A 26,405-nucleotide genomic window follows, 5' to 3' on the forward strand; every position below is an offset into this window, starting at 1 on the left:
TGAACATGCTTACAACGAACTGATGGATATAACGACATTGTTTTGGTCCTGTACATTTGCTATATACGTGCTTAAAATATGTTTGTAACGAACTACGGTTATAACGAACTGTAATTAGTGGTCGCTTTGAATTCGTTTTAACCGTAGTTTAATGTACATGAGCAATCATGACGAACCAGTATCGGTAAGGTTATATAGTACAAGAAGGGACATTTAACATTTGCCAGCCAGATCCTTGAGTTATAATGTCCATTATCGTAAAACCTTGTGCACAGAACAAGTATTAAATAATCTTTTCGTTCTTGGTGAGATCCATGTTGAGTTAATTTTAGCATTGCGTCAGCTTTGGAAGTCATAAATATATTGTACACATTTCTGGTGTTTAATCCAAGTTTATTGGGTCAGCCGGCATGTGGATACGTGACTCCACTGAACTTTTCCCTAAGAATCCGTCTGAGTGAACACACCTGTTTCACTCGCCTGGTCATTGATATAAATGGCAGATTAATGTAATCGATCAAATATCGGACCCTTGCCAGGGACATTCGGATGTCTTTGGAGTCATGTTATAACATACAACACAGAGTCATGTTGTTGCCACTTCATTATTCAACTCTAGAGTTCGGAAAAAACGGATTACAGGTTTATGTATATACAGGGTCACAGGGTCGCCACTTCATTGTTGAATTCTTATGTTCACCTAACTATTTACAGGTATATATATATATATCGTGAGGAAAAATCTGCAAACATGAAAGATCACTTCTTTCAATGGCACCTCTTTCAGTGTTTTTAAACAAACATGGCATCGACTTTTTCCATTGCTAATCGAGTCACAATTAACCATCATGCAAATTACTGGAATAATAAGTTCCACTGTTGATTGATATTAGTATCAGTGTCCATGAAAGGACATTCTACAAGTGCAGAGAACTTTGGAAACATAAAATGCCAAGCAGTGTTAGAGATGACGCTTGCGGCACAAGGATTGGTGAGGCACAAATTAGCTGCTACAACACACAGATCATTTTATCATCAAACTCGTTGAAATAATGATGACGGGAGGCTGACAGGTGCCACCGATTTTGTGTATTTTGACGCGTGGAGTTTTTATTACCATCCAACAAACAAAATCTATGATATACGGAACCGCAAAAGAAACGCCACCCCAAGTAACATTGCATGAAAAGTCATCGTTTATATATCTGGCTATTCTTTTGTCAAAGTTTCTAAAAATTAACATTACCTTGTCACGAAAAATATAATTTGATGATAAAAAAACAAAGCAGATGACAATAAAACCGATCGCCCAAAAACATCACGGCAACGGCCATGGTTACCCGATGCACGTGAGTTCCGTGCAAATTGAAATGCACATGCGTTCCCCCATTTCTTGCCCTCTAAAAATCCACCCAGATCAGATAACATTCATTCGTTATTGAGTTGCTTCCACATGCCAAGATTGACAAGAAATCAGCGACATAAAGCCCTTGGACGATTGCAGGCTGGACAAACCGCCCGGCAAGTAACCAATGCATTGCACGTCCAAGTAAGGACCATATACAGGCTCCAGCAACGGTACCAGACCACCAACACTACAGATGACCGACCACGTAGTGGAAGACCAAGGGTACTCTTCTCAGACGAGAGCAGATGACAGAGGGACTCTGGTGACGCCGTGGGGAACGTTATTCGGATGATTGTGTTGTTGAGAGAGACTCTAGGGGTGGTCCAAGCATCATGGTGTGGGGTGGAATTGGTCTTGCACAGAGAGTCTGCCCTGATGTCTCCCAGAACATCGGTCCAGGGCAATGGTGTAACAGCAACTCAGAGGGTCGGCCCTGTGTTTTTCCACAACATCATTCCAGGGAGACAGCAGCTCAGTACATTGATCAAGTCTTGAGAACACACGCCAAATTTCATTTAGAACGTCGCCGCAACTGCGCGTTTCAGCATGATAACGCCCATGTCGAGGAGACTTCATCCAGCAGAATGACATCAGAACCATGCAGTGACCTGCCCTCAGTCCCGATTTAAATCCCACTGAGCACCTGTGGGACGAGATTCAAAGACAGCTGAATGACGCCCGACCAAGGGCGACAACTGCAGCTGAACTGGGTCACTCGTTGTGATTGTGGGCTCAAGTGCCTGTGGCATTCATCAACCGCCTCATCCATTCCATGTATCGACGTTGCACGGAAGTCATCAATGTCCATGGCGGACACACGAGATACTGACTTGTTATGGTATTTTCTCAGAGACTAGTGTTGTGTTTCACTTTATGAACATTTGACACTTTCATTTCAAACTTGATGATCAGTTTTGCAAGGTTTCATCTTTTCAATATGTCTTGAAGTATGTTCAAAGCCTTTCGACGAATAAGGTTTATCTACCTATCCATGGGGACGTATCTTATGCGGTTCAGTATATTATTAGCATCACAAAGTCTGAGCAGGGATTTTGCCTTGGAATCGAAGAGTCACGATAGTTTGAGCTTCTGAAGATGCTAGCTTCCTTACTACGGCTTCGATTTTTTTCATCTTTGTCCAATAATGTAAATCAATACGTTGACATGAGATGAGGGTTTTAAAGTTAAAACTGTTTAAAACGGCCTTGAACGTATCTGATGTGTTTACCTCGTTGTAGCACTTTCCTTTTATACACACTATAACACTATAACACTCGTTGTGCTCCAAACCTCTTCTCCATCCCCATTCTTCATACCTCTTCCACGTACCCATTCTTCATACCGCTTCTCCATACCCATTCTCCATACCTCTTCTCCATCCCTCTTCTCCATCCCAGTTTTCTATACCCGTTCTCCATCTCTATTCTCCATACTCGTTCTTCATACCTCTCTATACCCGTTCTACATCCCCCTTGTCCATCCCAATTCCCAATCCCCGTTCTTCATACCTCTTCCCTGAACCCGTTCTTCAAACCTCTCCCCTGAACCCGTTCTTCAAACCTTTCCCCTGAACCCATTCTTCATACCTCTTCCCTGAACCCATTCTTCATACCTCTTCCCTGAACCCGTTCTTCATACCTCTTCCCTGAACCCGTTCTTCATACCTCTTCCCTGAACCCATTCTTCATACCTCTTCCCTGAACCCGTTCTTCAAACCTCTCCCCGAAACTGTTCTTCAAACCTTTCCCCGGAACCCGTTCTTCATACCTCTTCCCTGAACCCGTTCTTCATACCTCTTCCCTGAACCCGTTCTTCATACCTCTTCCCTGAACCCGTTCTTCAAACCTTTCCCCTGAACCCGTTCTTCATACCTCTTCCCTGAACCCATTCTTCATACCTCTTCCCTGAACCCATTCTTCATACCTCTTCCCTGAACCCGTTCTTCATACCTCTTATCTGTATCCGTTCTGCATACCTCTTATCTGTATCTGTTCTGCATACCTGTTCTCCATACCAGTTCTTCATACTTCTATATACCCGTTCTCCATCCCTCTTCCCCATCCAAGTTCTTCATACCTCTTCTTTGTATCCGTTATCCATACCCATTCCCCATCCCTATTCTCCATCCCCGTTCTTCAGACCCCTTCTCGATACCCATTCTCCATCTCTATTCTCTATCCCTATTCTCCATTCCCGTTCTTCACACCTCTCTATACCTGTACTACATCCCTCTTGTTCATCCCTATTCCCAATCACCATTCTTCATACCTTTTTTTCTGTACCCGTTCTCCATACGTGTACTTCATACGTGCTCTCCATACCTGTTCTCCAGCCTTTACTCAATGCCCGTTCTCATAACCTCTTCCTCATACCCGTTCTTCATACCTCTTCACTGTACTCGTTCTCCATCCCTTTTCTCCATCCCCGATCTTCATGCTTCTCTATAGAGATTACTACACGAGTGTCTGTCAGATACCATTTATCTTTCAACGAGTTGTTTCAAATCGCATCTAACGAGCGAAAGCTTTGAAACAACGAGTTGTAAGATAAATGGTATCTGACAGGCAAGAGTGCAATAATCTGTTTCTTACACACCCTAAAACCGCTCCTTTTTCGCCTCGAATCGATGCATTTTGTCTGTTCTCATGATGGCAGTGGCGCATTAATTCATAAATAATGTGACCATAATCTAAACCTAAAAACGTGTCCTTTTTGTGAATTACAAAGGCGATGATGATAATGTAAACCAGATAAGATAAAAAAACACGCATGATGCCGAGTTAGAAAAATTCACCTCATAGAATTTACCAAATATGTACAACATTATTTATCACACCGTACGACATCACTACCGGTGACCGACTTCTACAAAATGGCGTGTTCACTGATAACAGTATGTGGGATTTTCAGAGGCGTACTTTCGTTGATTGAGGGATGGTATATACATAAATGTGTCATGTAAGAAATCGGAAACAATCAGAAAACCTGCATACTGTTATTTGTTTTTATGTTTTGCAGTGTATCCAAGAGAATTTGTCAAAAATACAGATACTGTCGTCTCTCCGTGTGACTTTGCGTCTGTCATGGCGTCACACAGGACGGGATCTTTGCAATTGCTGTTACATTTCCCTGACCATTGTAATGCATATAATTTTTAATTCCATGACTCTTCCCTCCAAACGCGGCAGCAGATGTATGCAACAAATAATCTCTCAAAAAGGGCGTGTGTAACATCTGAATTTTGCTTTGTTTACATTTCATCAAGTACAGTTTTCCGAGCACAGTGTTCTTTTGCACAACTTAACTATTTCGCTTGATGTCATCTTGATAATTTGTCTTTGGTGACAAAGATCATTTGTCACTTGATTCTAGAATGTAGGTGGAATTCAGGGATGCTTGTATCGCAGCTGAGTTTGAAATGTACGTGATCTAATAGGCGTTTCATATCCCATATACGTGAAATGTGATTTTGTAAACACTATCCAAAGTGGCGAAAAGTGCACTTCGGCGTTCGTGTTTGGGTATTTTCCCAAACTTTCTTAACCATTCCAGGTTCCTCGGCAACGTCTCAGAATTATCATTGGTGTTTCGGTGATTAACGGAAAACGGAAAACACTTTACACGGGAATATATCTATTAACCCCATTACGTTCAACACAGGCGTAGGTCGAGCACTCCATACCCATTGCTCATACCCGTTTTCTTTACCCATTCTCCACAAGAAATCTCCCTACCTGTTCTCCATATCTGTTCTCTATACCCGTTTTCCATACATGTTTTCCATACCTGTTTTCCATACCCGTTCTCCTTAAATGTTGTCCATACCTGTTCTCTATACCCCTTCTCCATACCTGTTTTCCATAACTGTTCTCTATACCCGTTCTCCATACTGGTTCTCCATACCTGTTCTCCATACCTGTTCACTATACCCGTTCTCCATACCAATTCTTCATACCTGTTCGCCATGTCCGTTCTCCATACCCGTTTTCCATACCTGTACTCCATACCTGTTCTCCATACCTATTCTCTATACCTGTTCTCTTCCAGTTCTCTATACATGTTCTCTATACCCGTTCTCAATACCTGTTCTCCATACCTGTTCTCCATACCTCTTCACCATACCCGTTCTCCATACCAATTCTTCATACCTGTTCGCCATGTCCGTTCTCCATACCTGTTCTCCATACCCGTTCTCCATACCTGTTCTCTATACCTGTTCTCTATACTTGTTCTCTTCCAGTTCTCTATACATGTTCTCTATACCCGTTCTCCATACCTGTTCTCCATACCTGTTCTCAATACCTCTTCACCATACCCGTTCTCCATACCTGTTCACTATCCCCGTTCTCCATACCAATTCTTCATACCTGTTCGCCATGCCCGTTCTCCATACCTGTTCTCCATACCTGTTCTCCATACCTGTTCTCCATACCTGTTCTCCATACCTCTTCACCATACCCGTTCTTCATACCAATTCTTCATACCTGTTCGCCATGCCCGTTCTCCATACCTGTTCTCCATACCTGTTCTCCAAACCCGTTCTCCATACCTGTTCTCCATACCTATTATCTATGCCTGTTCTCTATACCTGTCCTCTCTCAGTTCTCTATACATGTTCTCTATACCCGTTCTCCATACCTGTTCTCTATACCTGTTCTCTATACCCGTTCTCCATACCTGTTCTCCATACCTGTTCTCCATACCTGTTCTCCATACCTGTTCACTATACCCGTTCTCCATACCAATTCTTCATACCTGTTCGCCATGTCCGTTCTCCATACCTGTTCTCCATACCTGTTCTCCATACCCGTTCTCCATACCTGTTCTCTATACCTGTTCTCTATACCTGTTCTCTTCCAGTTCTCTATACATGTTCTCTATACCCGTTCTCTATACCTGTTCTCCATACCTGTTCTCCATACCTGTTCATTATACCCGTTCTCCATACCCGTTCTCCATACCTGTTCTCCATACCCGTTTTCCATACCTGTTCTCCATACCTGTTCGCTATACCTATTATCTATACCTGTTCTCTTCCAGTTCTCTATACATGTTCTCCATACCCGTTATCCATACATGTTCTCGATACCTGTTCTCTTTACCCGTTCTCCATACCTGTTCTCTATACCTGTTCTCCATACCTGTTCTCCATACCTGTTCATTATACCCGTTCTCCATACCTGTTCTCCATACCTGTTCTCCATACCCGTTCTCCATACCTGTTCTCTATACCTGTTCTCTATACCTGTTCTCTTCCAGTTCTCTATACATGTTCTCTATACCCGTTCTCTATACCTGTTCTCCATACCTGTTCTCCATACCTGTTCATTATACCCGTTCTCCATACCCATTCTCCATACCTGTTCTCCATACCCGTTTTCCATACCTGTTCTCCATACCTGTTCGCTATACCTATTATCTATACCTGTTCTCTTCCAGTTCTCTATACATGTTCTCCATACCCGTTCTCCATACATGTTCTCGATACCTGTTCTCTATACCCGTTCTCCATACCTGTTCTCCATACCTGTTCTCCATACCTGTTCTCCATACCTGTTCTCTATACCCGTTCTCCATACCTGTTTTCCATAACTGTTCTCCATACCCGTTCTCCATACATGTTCTCCATGCCTGTTCTCCATACCTGTTCTCCATACCTTTTCTCTATACCTGTTCTCTATACCCGTTCTCCATACCTGTTCTCCATACCTGTTCTCCATACCTGTTCTCCATACCTGTTCTCCATACCTGTTCTCCATACCCATTCTCCATATCCGTTCTCCGTATCCGTTCTCCATACCTGTTCTCTATACCTGTTCTCTATACCCGTTCTCCATACATGTTCTCCATACCTGTTCTCCATACCTGTTCTCCATACCTGTTCTCCATACCCATTCTCCATACCTGTTCTCCATACCCGTTCTCCATACCTGTTTTCCATACCCATTCTCCATATGTTACATGAGTACTCTCAGACACAGTATATTGATTTCAAGCTCGACTTGTCCTTTTTTTATTTCCGAAGTGACGAAATGACAATGGCATCTAAAGAGGTCAAACACCAATGCATGCGGTATCAATTTTATCTTGCGTGTTCAACAAAGCGGTGTTCGCCACATGCCAGATCGCATGACAAGACTACAACTCTTGAACATAACGAACTCTCGTAAAAAGACAGGATTGTCTTACAGCTTGCCATCAGTCGACTTTATTTAAGGGCTAGCACGTCAGTGAGACACCTGCTTGTCTCACTGTGACCGCACTAATACATATTATACAGCGAACAGTGTAATGAAACGTTTTTCACTTCCACACTGCTGAATTGCTATCTATGATTTTGCGCATGATACTGACAGCTACGATCATATGCGGGTACGATGGGGTGTGAGGTGAGAAGGTGGTATCCGTACCCACATGTGTTCACACGTCACAACGTAGAGTGGGAGAATATGTGGGAGACTATGGACTTGACAGCTTGCAGTAACATTCCAGGAATGTCACAGCGGTGACCACTTGAAACTGTACCCTTGCGGGCAATAGGACTTCAGATTGAGATCAAGGGAGATGACACACAGAGAGTCTGAGAGAAATATAGACCTGGATGAACGAGAGAGATTTAGACATTGAGGCGAGACAGGGAGTGATTGACACAGGGGTAGATTGAGTGAGTGGCTATGGCCTAGCAAAAGGCATAGTGTGGTATTCCTGCAATATCGTGGTGGGGGGCATCAGAAAAGCGTCGCACGCATAGCACCATTGTGAGAATCGAACCCGGGTCTTCGGCGTGAGTTGCGAATGCTTTAACCATTAGGCTACACAAGCTACCCAAGGTAGGTAGAAGATAAAGCCTTGTCAATACAGCCTCTAAGGGGTATCGCGAACAATACGGCTCATTGAATGCTGGACATATAATAAACCACGCGCTCAATACCGCGAATTCACAACGCTGCATAATTAGTGACGGGTGCGGCATAACATGTATTCTGTACCGTGGCTTTGAATTCACATTGTGCTTTATTTGTGTGCCACTGCTCTGATGTTTGACACGTAGTTTTAGATTGTTAAAAACTCATAACGATTCTTCCTTCCCCGACTTTAACAAAATATACGGCTCCCATTACTTTTACCACATCCGCCACAAGTAGTCCCCACCTCCCTAACAAGCCCTTAATCCCGACCGCGTGAACTAAGGAAACATTACGCTCTTACCATGGACCTTAGCCAAGCCGTAAATCCTGATTGTAGTCGGTTGTGTGTGTAACAGATAAGTGTTAGTCATATGGCTACTATCATTGATTTGATATGTACTGTGGGCCCCTTTTCCTGAGAAATTGCGATGTAAAAGCGTCTGCACTGCGGGGATTAACAGAGAAATTCAGGTCATGGATAGCGTATGGGTTACCTGTGCATTGAGGTTAGACGTCGGGAGTTGGGAAATGATAAGGTTAGGGGATAGAGTTAGGAGTAGGTGTAGGGGTATGGATGGTTATTAGGTTAGCGGTTATAGTAGAAGCTAGGGTAGGGCATGGGTATGTGTAGGGTGGAGGTAGAGGTAGGTGTAAGGTAAGAGTAGGGTTTAGGATTGGATAGGGTAGAGGTAACGTAATAGGTAGGGGTAGGATTAGGGTTAAAGTAGGATAATGATAGGGGTAGGTAGAGTTAAGGGTAAGGGTAATGTTAGATAGGGGTGGAGAATGGGGAGTAGGGGTAAGGGTAAGGATAGGGATAGGGTAGGGTGGGGGTAAGGAGTAGGTATAATCGTAAGGGTGGGGAAACGAAAACGGTAAGCGTAGATTCGGGTAGGAGTAGCGGTAAGGGTAGAGGTCGGGAGTAGGGGTGAGGGTAGGATAGAGGTAGGGTAGGGGTGGGGATATGGAGTGGGTATAATCGTAGGGGTGGTGAAATGAAAACGATAAGCGCAGAGTAGGGTAGGTCTAACTGTAACAGTAGAGGACAGGAGTAGGGGTGCGGGTAGGGGTACCGGCAAGAGTAGAGGTCGGGGTAGGGGTGAGGGTAGGGGTAGGGATAAGGAGTTGGTAGTATGGGTAATGGTAGGGGTAGGGGAGAGGTAAAGGTAAGGGTATTGTAGAGCAGGGTTAAGGTTTGGGTTTGAGTATGGGTAGTGGTTAGTGTAGAGATTAGGGTATGTACATGGGTAGGGGGTATGGTAAGTGTTAGGGTAAGGGTGAAGGTTTGGGTAAGGGTATGGGTGGGGTTAGCTTTGAGGCTGGGGTGTCGGTACAGGTAGGGTAGAGTAGTCAAGGAGAGATATTGGTTTCGGTACGGGTTATGGTAAAGTTGGGGAGGGTTCAGGTTGGGGATGGCAGTAGGGCTGGGGAGGGTTAAGGGTGGTTGAAGTGGAAGGGTTTCTGGAAAGTTTTGTGTAAGGGTTAAGGCAGAGGCTTGGGTTAGGGGCTCAATGCCGTACTAGTGTGATACCTCAGTTTGCTGGATATTCCACGACACCTGTTGATTCTTCACTCAATTTTCAGGGCGGTCGAGTAGACTATTTGTTTAAGCGTTCGTTCGTCACGCCGAAGTCCATGTTCGATTCCCAGCATAGTTACAATGTGTGAAGCCCATTTCTGGTGTCCCCCGCCGTGATATTGCTGAAATATTGCTAAAAAGCGGTGTAAAACCATACTCACTCAGTCACTCATTCAATGTTCTACTGTCTGTCGATCTACCTTATGCCCACGTGTGTGTACCACAACACAGTTTCACATTAATAGAACCGTTGTGACGTGTGCAAAGTCTCCTGCTCGAACGTTAACGTCACATCGAATACATCAATGTACAAATGAAGTCATATCTGAGACGCCATCTAAATACGCTATTGGGGAACGATCTCCATTATATATATATATATATATATTTATAATATGTTTATATGTGTCATACGTCACAAAGTTAGAATGCACTTTGACGTCATGCTATGTTAAATTATACTGCTCATCTTTGGACTTGTGTATTTTATCTACATATATATATATATATATATATATTAATAGAGAGAGAGGGAGAGAGAGAGAGACACACACACACACACACACACAGATACATATGTGTATATCATATTATATATGAGTGGTTACAGACGCTGTAAATATAACAATGACAATCTTACGAGAAGCACTGATGAAAATAAAGGAACTGTACACGGGCATTCTTGTGTACCTGCATCCCTAGTAACTGTAAACCTATGTCCGTTATAAAAGCCAATCTTCCAATTTACAGCCACGTAAATGACAAAATGTCTCAAATACGTAAAATTATACCAGCACAAGAGAGCCCAACAATCTCAAACAAATCCTTTGTCCATCAAAATAACAAGATACAAACACCGTAAGGGTAACACAATGTCACACAACACGATGTGGAACCTGCCCAATAATAATTGAAGACTGCAAGTATACAATTTTGAGAAATATACTCTTACTGTCAAAAAACAACATACATTGAACACAGACAGCAAATTCAGGATCCAACTGTCCGTTGTATAAATGTAAGCAAATATTTTAATGAATGCTGGGGCGATCAGTTTACTGTCTTTCGATGTTATAGATTGTTTAACAATGACAAACATTTACAATGGAAAAAGAACAGGCTTTAGCAATACAACTCGGTGTGTAAAATGTTCAACGAGAGCCCATTTGGCATTTTTCACATGCATAAGTATTGACCGCAACCATAATTGTAACTTAAAAATATCCCCTCACCAAATAACACCAGATGGAAGCTTGGACCCAATTCACACCCACACCAACTTGTCCATCCAACACCCCAATCCCATACCCGCTCCCACGCCAACTTGTCCATCCAACACCCCAGTCCCATACCCGCTCCCACGCCAACTTGTCCATCCAACATCCCAGTCCTATACCCGCTCCCACGCCAACTTGTCCATCCAACATCCCAGTCCCATACCCGTTCCCACGCCAACTTGTCCATCCAACACCCCAGTCCTATACCCGCTCCCACTCCAACTTGTCCATCCAACACCCCAGTCCAATACCCGCTCCCACGCCAACTTGTCTATCCAACACCCCAGTTCCATACCCGCTCCCACGCCAACTTGTCCATCCAACATCCCAGTCCAATACCCGCTCCCACGCCAACTTGTCCATCCAACACCCCAGTCCTATACCCGCTCCCACGCCAACTTGTCCATCCAACATCCCAGTCCCATACCCGCTCCCACGCCAACTTGTCCATCCAACACCCCAGTCCTATACCCGCTCCCACTCCAACTTGTCCATCCAACACCCCAGTCCTATACCCGCTCCCACGCCAACTTGTCTATCCAACACCCCAGTCCCATACCCGCTCCCACTCCAACTTGTCCATCCAACATCCCAGTCCCATACCCGCTCCCACGCCAACTTGTCCATCCAACACCCCAGTCCTATACCCGCTCCCACTCCAACTTGTCCATCCACCTCCCCAGTCCCATACCTGCTCCCACACCAACTTGTCCATCCAACACCCCAGTCTCATACCCGCTCCCACGCCAACTTGTCCAGCCAACACCCCAGTCCTATACCCGGTCCCACGCCAACTTGTCCATCCACCTCCCCAGTCCCATACCTGCTCCCACGCCAACTTGTCCATCCAACACCCCAGTCCTATACCCGCTCCCACTCCAACTTGTCCATCCAACACCCCAGTCCCATACCCGCTCCCACGCCAACTTGTCCATCCAACACCCCAGTCCTATACCCGCTCCCACGCCAACTTGTCCATCCACCTCCCCAGTCCCATACCTGCTCCCACGCCAACTTGTCCATCCAACACCCCAGTCCCATACCCGCTCCCACTCCAACTTGTCCATCCAACACCCCAGTCCCATACCCGCTCCCACGCCAACTTGTCGATCCAACACCCCAGTCCTATACCCGCTCCCACTCCAACTTGTCCATCCACCTCCCCAGTCCCATACCTGCTCCCACGCCAACTTGTCCATCCACCTCCCCAGTCCAATACCCGCTCCCACGCCAACTTGTCCATCCATCTCCCCAGTCCTATACCTGCTCCCACGCCAACTTGTCCATCCACCTCCCCAGTCCAATACCCGCTCCCACTCCAACTTGTCCATCCACCTCCCCAGTCCCATACCTGCTCCCACGCCAACTTGTCCATCCAACACCCCAGTCCCTTACCCGCTCCCGCGCCAACTTGTCGATCCAACACCCCAGTCCCTTACCCGCTCCCACGCCAACTTGTCCATCCAACACCCCAGTCCTATACCCGCTCCCACGCCAGCTTGTCCATCCAACACCCCAGTCCCATACCCGCTCCCACTCCAACTTGTCCATCCACCTCCCCAGTCCCATACCTGCTCCCACGCCAACTTGTCCATCCACCTCCCCAGTACCATACCCGCTCCCACGCCAACTTGTCCATCCAACACCCCAGTCCTATACCCGCTCCCACGCCAACTTGTTCATCCAACACCCCAGTCCAATACCCGCTCCCACGCCAACATCCACATCTGACTCAACATACCTACATACATGTATACACACCCTACACCTTCCTCACCAAAACAGTAAACATATAGTATCACTCATCCTTACCCACACATCCTCACCCTTTCTCACCAACCATTATTAAGATCAGGGTATCATTAAATATATATATATAATTGTTTCAGTCGACATCAATGCATCACATAAATCCCACTCGAAAGCTTCATGTAATCCACAATGCCACACTAGATCATGGCATAACCATTCAAGACAACTGAATGCACGAACACCCACCATGATGTATGAGGTTATAGAATATACAGCATAACTTATCCTTTCATTTCAATACAAGTCATAACATAATGATACACATATACTTACACGTATCAGATAGAAAAGAGTTGAAGTGATAGTAATGGCGGTAAATGCGCCCCGTGGACCGTCATGCATTGTGTAAGCTACCTCACAAACCACCTAACTTACACAATACAGCCTTCGTATATATACACAGTAAAAAAAGTGTTGCACCCCCTATACTTTTTCATGGAGGGGTGTTTTGAGAGGGTGTAAAGATAACCGAATTAATATTATAACCAGGATTTCGTGTATACCAACAAACCAGTGTATTGTCTATACAATGAACTTAAATGGGGTATTCCATGACCTTATGGCATGTAATAATCTCATGCTGAACTTTTACGAAAAATGAACGAACAACGAAGACGCATTAAGTATGGTGACATCTCAATAATTTTTAGTGACCAAATTCATCCAATAGGGTAAGAATGTCATATGGAGATTTGACGAACACAGTAAGTCAATATCGAGAACTTCCACCAAGCACTTGGATCACAGCTTGAAGTCTTCGTCTCATACTCCTCACCAGACGTTGGAATCGCTCCATGGGCAGCTGCTGCCACTCCTCGTGTAATGCTGCTTCCAATTCACGCAAGTTCTGTGGAGGAGGGTCCCGACGATAAATCAGGCGTCCCAAAATGTCCCATACATGTTCCAGAGGATTCAGATCTGGACTCATTGCTGGCCATAGAATCTGCGTCAGAGCATTGTTGTGGATAACCTGGGTCACAGCTCGTGAACGATGTGGTCTGGCATTGTCATCCATGAATATCGGTCTGGTGGCCAGTGGATGATTGTCAAAATGGGGCACCACAACTGGATTCAGCACCTCTTGGATGTAGCGCTCCCCTGTCAAGTTGCCTCGTATGGTCACTAAATCAAGCTTACAATCAAATGAGAAGCATCCCCAGACCATAACAGATCCACCTCCATATGGTACAGTTGGCATGATGTTTCTTGCAGTATAAGCTGTTCCAGGACGCCTCCATACTCTCACTCTGCCATCCACAACATGCAGAAGGAACCTGCTTTCGTCCGACCAGTGGACTCTTCTCCAGGACCTCAAGTTCCAGTTCTGTCTCAGTCTACACCAGGCTAGACGTAGTCGTTTGTGGTTGTCTGTGAGTTTAGGTCGCTTGATAACCCTTCTGGACTTCAACCCTGCAGCTTTAAGACGATTTCTCACGGTCTGGGTACTGAACTGTTGACAAGGAAGCCAAAGACGTTTCAAGGTTGTGCTTGTAGCAAATGGATGACGCCTTACCGCCCTCAACAACGCTCTGTCATCTCTAACTGTGGTCTTACGTGGTCTGTCAGAGGGTCTGCGATTCCTTACATCATTAGTTTGTGCGTGTTTTCTGACCAAACGGCTTATTGTTGAGTAGTGATGTCCGGTTCTTCTGCCAATCTCCTTGAACGAAAGACCTGCTCCATGAAGGCCAATAATCTGCCACTTGACTGCTTCTGACAATCGTCTACCCGGCATTGTGGGTTACAATAAACTGGGCTGTCAGAGAACATCTTTTATAGGCGATGTTGAGCTTAAGAAGATACTGCAATCTGCAAATGTCATGCACCATGCAATTCACGTGCTGATTGCTACGTTTTGGCGATCATCTTCCCTCCGAAAACATTACACATTTAACATCAGATCCCCAAGGAATACCTACCATTAAAACCAGAGTCGGGCGTTTTAAATGTTGTGATGTATCAGACGTATTAATGTGGGGGTGCAACACTTTTTTTACTGTGTATATGTGTATTCAGTATGGTAGATAGGTACACAATTGATCATGTACATAATTGCAAGCGTCTCACCTTTTTGAGAGTGTAGTCCCAAGCACTGCCAAGTAGTCCCGTTAAGATCAATCCACCATGTTGTTTTTTTCTTGTCATGTGCGTGACATCGATATGTGTATTGGCACGTTGAACATGGCAACTGCTACTTGGGTGACGCGTAGCAGGGTCGTAAAAGGCGTCGCTATTGGCTCTGCAGCACTGTGTCCGTTAGGTCTACCAGAGATCTATAATTCTGGGTTCGAATCTGCCATAGTCACCCTGACCATGTTTCTAGGTTTGTCAGAACTGTGCTCGTGTTTATATGGATCAGAACATTTATATTTTAATATTCTGTGATAAGATCTTTCAATCTTGCTGTAAAATTTCTTAATCGATTTTCAAACAGTCTAACAAAATATGACACTTTCATTACAAGGGAAGAATGTAGGAGGGCTGTAACAGTTTATAGCAGATTGTCATGATTAAACCGAGTCGCAAAAGTTTGACTCCGTCACGATACTGGAGTGTTTTCCTGATATTGCTGACATGGTGTGCGTGTAGTGGTTGTTGGAATAAGGATTACGGGTTGCGGGTGGGTATGTAGGTGTGGGTGTGGAAGTGTGTGGGTGGTGGGTGGTGGATGTGGGTGGTGGGTGGTGGGTGTGGGTGGTGCGTGGTGGGTGTGGGTGGTGGGTGTGGGTGTGGGTGTGGGTGTGGGTGTGGGTATAGCTGTGGGTGTAGGTGGGTGTGGGTGTGGGTGTGGGTGTGGGTGTGGGTGTGGGAGTGTGGATGGGTTTTGGTGTTGGTGTGGGTGTGGGTGGTGGTTGGTGGGTGTGGGTGTGGTGTGGGTGTGGGTGGTGGTTTCGTGGGTGTGGGTGTGGGTGTGGATGGGTGTTGGTGTTGGTGTGGGTGTGGGTGGTGGTTGGTGGGTGTGGGTGTTAGTGTGGATGGGTGTGGGTGCGGGTGTGGGTGTGGGTGTGGGTGTGGGTGTGGGTGTGGTGTGGGTGTGGTTGGTGGTTGGTGGTTGGTGGGTGTGGGTGTGGGTGTGGATGGGTGTGGATGGGTGTGGGTGTTGGTGCGGGTGTGGGTGTGTAGTGTGTGTGTGTGGGTTGGTATGAGGGTGTGGGTGGTGGTTGGTGGGTGTGGGTGTGTGGGTGTGTGTGGATGTGTGGGTGTGTGTGGGTGGGAATGAGGGTGTGGGTGTGTGTGTGTGGGTGTGTGTGTGTGTGGGTGTGTGTGGGTGTGTGGGTGTGTGGGTGTGGGTGTGGGTGAGGGGTTTTGGTGTGGATGTGTGTGGATTTGTGTGGATGGGTGTGGATAGGTGTGGATGGGTGTTGGTGTGGGTGTGTGGGTGTTGTAGTGTGGGTGTGGGTGTGGGTGTGGATGGGTGTGGGTGTGGGTGTGGGTGTGTTGGGGTGTGGGTGTGGGTGTGAGTGTGGGTGTGGATGGGTGTAGGTGTTGGTGTGGATGGGTGTGGGTGTGGGTGTGGATGCGGATGGGTGTGGGTGTGGGTGTGGGTGTGGATGGGTGTAGATGGGTGTGGGTGTGGGTTTGGGTGTGGATGGGTGATAGTGTGGTCGTGGGTGTGTATGTGGGTGTAGGTGTTGGTGTGGGTGTGGGTGTGTGGGTGGGTGGTGGGTTGGTATGAGGGTTTGGGTGTGGGTGTGGGTGTGGATGGGTGATAGTGTGGTCGTGGGTGTGGGTGTGGGTGTAGGTGTTGGTGTGGGTGTCTGGGTGCGGGTGTGGGTATAGGTGAGGGTGTCTGGGTGCGGGTGTGTGTATGGGTGAGGGTGGTAGGTGTTGGTGTTGGTGGGTGTGGGTGTGGGTGTGGGTGTGGGTGTGGGTGTGGATGGGTGTTGGTGTTGGTGTTGGTGGTGGATGGTGGGTGTGGGCGTTGGTGTGGGTTGGTGTGAGTGTATGTGTGGGTGTGGGTGCTGGTTTGTGGGTGTGGGTGTGGGTGTGGGGGTGGATTGGGGTGGATGGGTGTTGGTGTTGGTGCGGGTGTGGGTGTGGGTGTGTGGCTGTGTAAGGGTGTGGTGAGAGTGTGGTGAGGGTGTGGGTGTGTGGGTGTGGGTGTGGGTGTGGTTGGTGGGTGTGGTTGTGGGTGTGGGTGTGGGTGTGGGTGTGTGGGTGTGGGTGTGGGTGTGGTTGTGGGTGTGGTTGTGGGTGTGGGTGTGGGTGTGTGGGTTTTGGTGTGGATTGGTGTGGATGGGTATGGACGGGTGTGGATGGGTGTTGGTGTGGGTGTGTGGATGTTGTAGTGTGGGTGTGGATGTGGGTGTGGATGGGTGTGGGTGTGGGTATGGGTGTGTTGGGGTGTAGGTGTGGGTGTGGGTGTGAGTGTGGGTGTGGATGGGTGTAGGTGTTGATGTGGATGGGTGTGGGTGTGGGTGTGGGTGTTGGTGTGGGTGTGGATGTGGGTGTGGGTGTGGGTGTGGGTTTGGATGGGTCTAGATTGGTGTGGATGGGTGTGGGTGTGGGTGTGGGTGAGGGGTTTTGGTGTGGATGTGTGTGGATGTGTGTGGATGTGTGTGGATGTGTGTGGATGTGTGTGGATGGGTGTTGGTGTGGGTGTGTGGGTTTTGTAGTGTGGGTGTGGGTGTGGGTGTGGATGGGTGTGGGTGTGGGTGTGTTGGGGTGTGGGTGTGGGTGTGAGTGTGGGTGTGGATGGGTGTAGGTGTTGGTGTGGATGGGTGTGGGTGTGGGTGTGGGTGCGGATGGGTGTGGGTGTGGGTGTGGGTGTGGTTGTGGATGGGTGTAGATGGGTGTGGGTGTGGGTTTGGGTGTGGATGGGTGATAGTGTGGTCGTGGGTGTGGATGTGGGTGTAGGTGTTGGTGTGGGTGTGGGTGTGTGGGTGGGTGGTGGGTGGGTATGAGGGTTTGGGTGTGGGTGTGGGTGTGGGTGTGGATGGGTGATAGTGTGGTCGTGGGTGTGGGTGTGGGTGTAGGTGTTGGTGTGGGTGTCTGGGTGCGGGTGTGGGTATAGGTGAGGGTGTCTGGGTGCGGATGTGTGTATGGGTGAGGGTGGTAGGTGTTGGTGTTGGTGGGTGTGGGTGTGGGTGTGGGTGTGGCAGTGGGTGTGGATGGGTGTTGGTGTTGGTGTGGGTGTTGGTGGTGGATGGTGGGTGTGGGCATTGGTGTGGGTTGGTGTGAGTGTATGTGTGGGTGTAGGTGCTGGTTGGTGGGTGTGGGTGTTGGTGTGGGTGTGGATTGGTGTGGATGGGTGTGGGTGTTGGTGCGGGTGTGGGTGTGGGTGTGTGGGTGTGGGTGTGGGTGTGGGTGTGGTTTTGGTTGTGGGTGTGGGTGTGGTTGTGGGTGTGGGTGTGTGGGTTTTGGTAACTCCACCAGACGCCAGACCTCGTGAATCACAGCAATCACATAATGTGATATCCAGATGACCTTTAACCATTATGCTATGAGTGTAAGAAATTAATCAACCATTTCATGATTGAGTCTTAGAAAGGCATTTAGAAGTGGTACATATAAGGAAGATGAAGGAGTAAGCATCTCCTCCAAAACTTTGTGTCCCTCATGATAAAGAAGTTTGTCATATAATGGGTATGTTTCTCGGCAGGATAAAGCCAACGGATAAAAACGATATCCGTTGGGGTCATATGCGGATAGAGATGCAAATCAAAGGTCAAGTAGGGACTACTTTCACTGTTTATAAACAAACATGGCGTCAGTGAGCGAGATGCTGTTTGCTATAATTATAAAAAAAAACAGTCTAATATACTGAAAATCAGTGTCTAATTGTGACGTAGCTAAGGCAGTTTTGCCAACTTTGCAGATATAAATTTCGAAACAATTTTGCGAGGGCACGAGGCCTAGCCAAGCGGGATCAGTAGCCATATTTGTGCTTGTACACCTCTGCGGGTTGAAACCTTCTCCTCAAATTAAAAAAGTTGGATTTGGCCGAAATACGAGCGTATGTTTGAATTGTTACCTTGTTTCGTTTTGTCGCTGTATGTACATCTGACTACACTTCTTAACGTTATGACAGGACAGACCGACTGTCAACAACGTCTGACCGTGGTCGTGACGTCTTATAGACTAGGGTTAGAGTAGCTTCCCTTTGACAAAGGGCAGTTACTCTAGCGGACAGACCGAAGGATTGCCGGGAAATGCAAGTAAAAACAATTGTTGTTTTGCGTATATGTTGCATCGCCAGTGTATAAGAAACAGATTTGAGTTGTAACTATATTGGCTGCTGTCACTGTCCGACTGACACATCACTTACCCTGTGACGTAATAAATATTAATGCTCGCAATGTTTTGGTATTGTTTTTGAGAGAGGGAAAGCGATTTTCAAGCACAGAATTAAAGAATGACATTATATGATGGAAAGAGGTTATCACGCTTGTGTGTTTGGTGATGGTAAATATCCTGCATTAGGAATAAACATTGTATTTAGCGAGCCTATTGACACCCAGAAATCATCTTATTATTTCATCATTGCCCCCTCTAGGTAATTGGGGATGGTTATCAAATGATAATGATACATTTATTATTTCATTAATGTTAAACGAGCCTGTAGATAATCGAATCAATCCAGTGATTGATATCATGATCCACGTAGGGGTGCGATGCCACCCAATCAACCTAGTTACGAAATCTGATCGACCAATCAATCTTGTACGATAAAACATAGGTTTCCGATGGTCAAATGTTAGGACCACGACAGGAGCTGCAAAGCCTTGTGCTGAGGCATCCTCATAGAGCCCTATGCTATCTATTTAATTCATATTATCACCTGCTACATCCACAGTTGACATATCAATAGCTTTCAAGGAATACAGCGGCCTGTGATAATCGTTAGTAATCTCGCCTACCAACATGTGCAGTGATGCTATCTCTATATTATAATATGTGTACAATTATTAGTCGATCTTATGTCTTCGCTTACAGTAAAGTACAGTTATAACGAACTCAAAGGGACTACTAGTTCGTTATAACCGCAGTTCGTTATAAGCATATATACAACATAACTACAGCAAATAGTCGGGACCCAAAAAGTAAGTTCGATATATCCGTCAGTTCGTTATAAGCGTGTTCGTTATAACCGTAGTTTACTGTATTAGGAATAATGATTTTTCTTGGCCATATGTTGGCCGCAAAGTGACCCTTGACGTACTTTGTTACAAACCCCATTTCACCTCACATCGCCTGTGATTATAAGGCCACAGAGCGCTAGACTTCACCGAATTAGATATTATAAGATCAATACGAATGTTAACAAATCATATGTTATGAACGCAAGGTATGTAATGTGTGAACTGCTATAAATAATCTCGATACCACTTAAGCACATTGAGACAAGACATGAGACTTCCTTTATATGCAATGTACATGTATCAAGTACACATGCTTGACATACTCAAGTTATGACGTTGTGTTCAAAAATAATATCATGTATCCTTGGGATTTTCTATCCACTACAGACAGGTGGATTCCCGAGGAGAAACTCTTTAGCTCTTCGTGTTGGCTTTAAGGCCTGATATTACATCGCCTTACATGGGTTCACCGTAGCTCTGCACGCACTGTTGTTTCTTGGTGATGAAAGCAAAGTGAAAACTTGTCGATTGAATTATGTAGTCCAGAGCAGAAACCTCGTTGTGTATTATCAGTGGTAAAGTGTGTCTAGGCTTAATAATATAATGTTTGCGTGACGTGGGTTTGAAGTCGCTTTTAACAGTGATTTATGTATACCACGGCGCTAGCTTAACGTGGGAGGAAAGCACGTAGTGACGGAGGTCATACACGTTTGCAACTCGGTTGGAAGCCACGAGAACGGGAATGTCGCCGACTAATTAACAAACACAAATGCTCGAATTTGGGATTCGAAACCACTAACGGTGGACCGAGGTCTCATGATTGCAAATCTGTTCACTGAAGAAGGTGTGTCAGGCTATTTGGCCTGCCATTCACACTCGATGGTAGGATGGTAATTGACGACTGTGCTTGTCGTAGGAGGCGACTGAAGGCGACTCGCTGACTTGGTTGATGTATGTCAAAGTTTCCCAATTGCATGGATGGATGCACAATATATCAATCACTAGGTCCGGTCTCGATAATTTACAGACTGCCGTCATATAGCTGGAATATTGCTGCATGCGGCGTTAAACAACAAACAAACAAACAAACAATACAGATACGGTTTTTAACGGGGTAACAGATTTCAATTATTTGGTAAGGGTAAACATCTAAATTATAATAAAAATCTACCAGCACATGATTCCAAGTCCTAAATTGTTTACAACTTTATACAATGTGTAGATAGTTTTTAACCAAAGGTATAACATTTTAAGACACCATTAGACGCGTCATATTGTAATGTATTATATATTATACAGATAAGAACATATCTGTTCATGTTTCGATTGAGCATAAACGACATTAGTAAGCATATCCTGTGTCGAGATCACAGTGTGTGCTTTTCGCCAGATTGAATAATCGCCCCCATTATACACACGAAGAGAAACATTTCGTCACATAATTCCTTTCGCAAATTAAGTCCAATATCTACACTATAAAACGCTGTTATTTGAGCACTACTGGCAAAGGTATGAGTGAGACCATATCTCAGCAACATCCAGGTGGGGGCCAGCAGAAATAGTTCACACATGTACCCACGTTGGGAATAGAGCCGGGGCCTCGGCGTGAGTAGCGAACACTTTCACCTCTAGGCTAGCCCCACATGTACGCCGTGTGGCCCCGAATAATTGCAAAGATTGTAAAATTACTTCCCATTGACTAACTAATAGTCATAGAGTGGAAGGGGACCAGCCGTCCAAGGCGCCACGATTCGCTGTGCAGTGTTGCGTCCCTTGGGCACGCCAGAAACCTATGATTGTGGGTTCGAATCCCGGTTCGCCCCGAATAGGTTTCTAGGTTTGTCAGCATACCCGTGCTCGTGGGTTTCACCGAAGCGGTAAACGTCTGAGACCTGCATCTCTCCAGGCTTTCCTCCGAAATTAAGCTGACACGTCGCGATATAACTTGAATACTGTTAAAAGCCGCGTTAAACCCAATTCACTCGCTTGTTTCAGCTCACAGCCGTTATCGTGAGTTTCACCAAAAGTATGATGCTTTCTACATTAAGAACAAATATTACAATCCGCAAAAGTGGTGCTCGTTGTACTGTATATTAGTACGTCAAGCCATCTTTTACAACATATTTCTGTCTATTACAACCACTTACGACCAACGAGTTTAGAATATGTAAACGTCTGAGACCTGCATCATTTCGGGCTTTCCTCCAACATTAAGCTGACACGCCGTGATATAACTGAAATACTGTTAAAAGCGGCGTTAAATCCAACTTACTCACTCACTTATAGAGTGGAACGAAAGCTGCATTTGGGTGTAAGTCGTCAATGCTAAGCTATTGAACTTTCACTGTTGTTGGTTGCGATATAATTTTGCGACAGGATGGAGTTAATGAGCAGGATGGTTTTATGAGTGGGATAGAGTTAGTGAGCGGGATGGAGTTTGTGAGCGGGATGGAGTTTGTGAGAGGGATGGAGTTTGTGAGAGGGATGGAGTTTGTGAGAGGGATGGAGTTTGTGAGAGGGATGGAGTTTGTGAGAGGGATGGAGTTTGTGAGAGGGATGGAGTTTGTGAGAGGGATGGAGTTTGTGAGAGGGATGGAGTTTGTGAGAGGGATAGAGTTTGTGAGAGGGATGGAGTTTGTGAGAGGGATGGTGTTTGTGAGAGGGATGGAGTTTGTGAGAGGGATGGTGTTTGTGAGCGGGATGGAGTTTGTGAGAGGGATGGAGTTTGTGAGAGGGATGGAGTTTGTGAGAGGGATGGAGTTTGTGAGAGGGATGGAGTTTGTGAGAGGGATGGAGTTTGTGAGAGGGATAGAGTTTGTGAGAGGGATGGTGTTTGTGAGAGGGATGGAGTTTGTGAGAGGGATGGTGTTTGTGAGAGGGATGGAGTTTGTGAGAGGGATAGAGTTTGTGAGAGGGATGGTGTTTGTGAGAGGGATGGAGTTTGTGAGAGGGATGGAGTTTGTGAGAGGGATGGTGTTTGTGAGCGGGATGGTGTTTGTGAGTGGGATAGAGTTAGTGAGAGGGATAGAGTTAATGAGCGGGATGGAGTTTGTGAGAGGGATGGAGTTAGTGAGAGGGATGGAGTTAGTGAGAGGGATGGTGTTTGTGAGAGGGATGGAGTTTGTGAGAGGGATGGTGTTTGTGAGCGGGATGGTGTTTGTGAGTGGGATAGAGTTAGTGAGAGGGATAGAGTTAATGAGCGGGATGGAGTTAGTGAGAGGGATGGTGTTTGTGAGAGGGATGGAGTTAGTGAGAGGGATGGAGTTAGTGAGAGGGATGGTGTTTGTGAGAGGGATGGTGTTTGTGAGAGGGATAGAGTTAATGAGCAGGATGGAGTTAGTGAGAGGGATGGTGTTTGTGAGAGGGATGGTGTTTGTGAGAGGGATGGAGTTTGTGAGCGGGATGGTGTTTGTGAGAGGGATGGTGTTAGTGAGAGGGATGGAGTTTGTGAGCGGGATGGTGTTTGTGAGAGGGATAGAGTTAATGAGCGGGATGGAGTTTGTGAGCGGGATGGTGTTTGTGAGAGGGATGGTGTTTGTGAGCGGGATGGTGTTTGTGAGAGGGATGGAGTTTGTGAGAGGGATGGTGTTTGTGAGAGGGATGGTGTTTGTGAGAGGGATGGAGTTTGTGAGAGGGATGGTGTTTGTGAGAGGGATGGTGTTTGTGAGCGGGATGGTGTTTGTGAGAGGGATGGAGTTTGTGAGAGGGATGGTGTTTGTGAGAGGGATGGTGTTTGTGAGCGGGATGGTGTTTGTGAGAGGGATGGTGTTTGTGAGCGGGATGGTGTTTGTGAGAGGGATGGAGTTTGTGAGAGGGATGGTGTTTGTGAGCGGGATGGTGTTTGTGAGAGGGATGGTGTTTGTGAGCGGGATGGTGTTTGTGAGAGGGATGGAGTTTGTGAGAGGGATGGTGTTTGTGAGAGGGATAGAGTTAATGAGCGGGATGGTGTTTGTGAGCGGGATGGTGTTTGTGAGAGGGATGGTGTTTGTGAGCGGGATGGTGTTTGTGAGAGGGATGGTGTTTGTGAGCGGGATGGTGTTTGTGAGAGGGATGGTGTTTGTGAGAGGGATGGTGTTTGTGAGAGGGATAGAGTTAATGAGCGGGATGGTGTTTGTGAGCGGGATGGTGTTTGTGAGCGGGATGGTGTTTGTGAGCGGGATGGTGTTTGTGAGAGGGATGGAGTTTGTGAGAGGGATGGTGTTTGTGAGAGGGATGGTGTTTGTGAGCGGGATGGTGTTTGTGAGAGGGATGGTGTTTGTGAGAGGGATGGTGTTTGTGAGAGGGATAGAGTTAATGAGCGGGATGGTGCCAATGAGCAGAATGTTGTTTGTGAGCAGGATAGATTTTATGAGTGGGATAAAGTTAATGAGCAGGATGGGTTTTATGAGTGGGACAGAGTTAGTGAGAGGGATGGTGTTTGTGAGAGGGATGGAGTTTGTGAGAGGGATGGAGTTTGTGAGAGGGATAGAGTTAATGAGCAGGATGGAGTTTGTGAGAGGGATGGAGTTTGTGAGTGGGATAGAGTTAATGAGCGGGATGGAGTTTGAAACGTCACGACAAAGAATGACATGTATGGACAAGGAGCGCACCTTCTGTGAAAGATGTCACACATCAGGAAGGGCACATATAACCACACGAACCACAGTACTGTTGAGCTTCTCTGCCCCAGAATTACCACAGGGCCAAATGAACATTCATGAATCGGGACAAACACAAGAACCGATTGACTTTTTCACAACTCTAGCTGCATCTCGACATAATATTCAGGGACGATTCACAAAACAGAAGTGTAGAAATTCAGATCCTATTTTTATTTCTTATAAATATGAGTAAATTGAATCCGTACATATATAATGGCTCTTTCCCAACACCGTGTCATTCAATACCACTGTCACGGTAGTTGATGTTGCACACACTGTACATGAAGTATAACACCCATGACAAGTCCAGAGAACACATATTAGTCGTGAACATTTCAGATACACATTGCTCGACACAGGCAGCATGCACATCACAAAGCATTATCGTGGCATATTGTAGAATGTCTGAAGCGTTAAGATGGCAGATTATTGGAATGAAAACTGCAGGGGACCCGTAAATATCCGGGGTAGAATGGGTCTTCAGCAACCCATGCTTGCCGAAAGAGGCGACTATACTTGTCGTAAGGGGCTAATAACGGGATCGGGTGGTCAGGCACGTTGACTTGGTTGATGCATGTCATCGATCCCAATTGTGTGGATTGATGCTCATGATGTCAAGAACTGGTTTGTCTGGACCAGACTCGATTATTTACAGACCGCCGTCATATAGCTTGACTACTGCTGAGTCCGGCGTTAAACAACAAACAAACAAACAAATAAAATCTTTAAAAAACAATAACAAATAAAAACTGCAGGGATGTCATGGAGACATCCAGGAGAGAAGATTATTAAGGCTCGTAAGGCGACGTCCATTTGACAACTGAACAGTTTTAAAGGCACAATTGCTGCCAGGCAGAGCCATTTCAATCAGAAACATCAGAAATTGTCTGTAAGCAGTTGGATACAGAGCCAGAAGGCGGACCAAGCATCACAACAAACAACATTCTAGAGACCCATCCATTTGGTATGTGGTATGGGGATGTGTTTCATTCAATTGTAAACTTGACCTTATCAGAGATCACATGCGTCAGAATTCCATCGGGACGCTTAAGTCCAGCTCATAATCCAGTAGAACATCTGTGGGACATTTTAGGCCATCAAGTGCTTCAAACAGATCCACCTGTCCAATATAAACATGAACTTGCTGCTGCCTTGCGTGCAAAGTGGACTTGAATATCTCAGCGTCAAGTGCACCATGTGATTCATGAAATGATGAGGTGAGGTGAGGTGAAATTGGGTTTAACGTCGCGTCCAAGATTATTGCATTTATATAGCGACGTGCATGCACGTGTATGTGTGTGTGTGGCTGCTTGTACTAGTCCGGACTGATGCCGATTTATAGTGCTAGCTCACTGAGATACCATGCCGCAGTTTAACATGAATACCCCACTCAGACACAGTATACTGACTCCGAGCCGACCAGTCCTTGTTTTAGCCCCTTAATGCCGAGCGCCAGACAGGGTAACAACAAGTACAATCTTTTAACGTCTTTTTGTATGACGCGGCCCGGGATCGAACCCTGGACCTTCCGCTCTCCGGGCGGACGCTCTACCACAAGACCACGGAGGCGGTCTGAAATGATGAGACGTGTCCCGTCAGTATGCAGGGTAGTTACACGAAATATTGACAAGAACAGTTTTTTCGCATCTTCCGGTTTGGGATTCTGTTGATGCAGACTGATTTGAAGAAGTTCAATAAT

The 26,405-nt window shown here is 46.1% G+C and overlaps 1 protein-coding gene across 1 annotated transcript; it reads left to right on the forward strand.

The window, feature by feature from the left end:
• Positions 1–1,783: 1,783 nt before the first annotated feature.
• LOC124119013 (vegetative cell wall protein gp1-like) lies at positions 1,784–12,903 on the forward strand. Its single transcript, XM_048401842.1, has 2 exons — positions 1,784–1,883; positions 11,141–12,903. The coding sequence occupies exons 1-2, from the start codon at positions 1,784–1,786 to the stop codon at positions 12,901–12,903; spliced, it is 1,863 nt and encodes a 620-aa protein (XP_048257799.1).
• Positions 12,904–26,405: the final 13,502 nt, after the last annotated feature.

The sequence above is a fragment of the Haliotis rufescens genome, unplaced genomic scaffold, assembly GCF_023055435.1.
Source record: "Haliotis rufescens isolate VD_foot unplaced genomic scaffold, xgHalRufe1.0.p SCAF_24, whole genome shotgun sequence".
Classification (NCBI taxonomy): domain Eukaryota; kingdom Metazoa; phylum Mollusca; class Gastropoda; order Lepetellida; family Haliotidae; genus Haliotis; species Haliotis rufescens.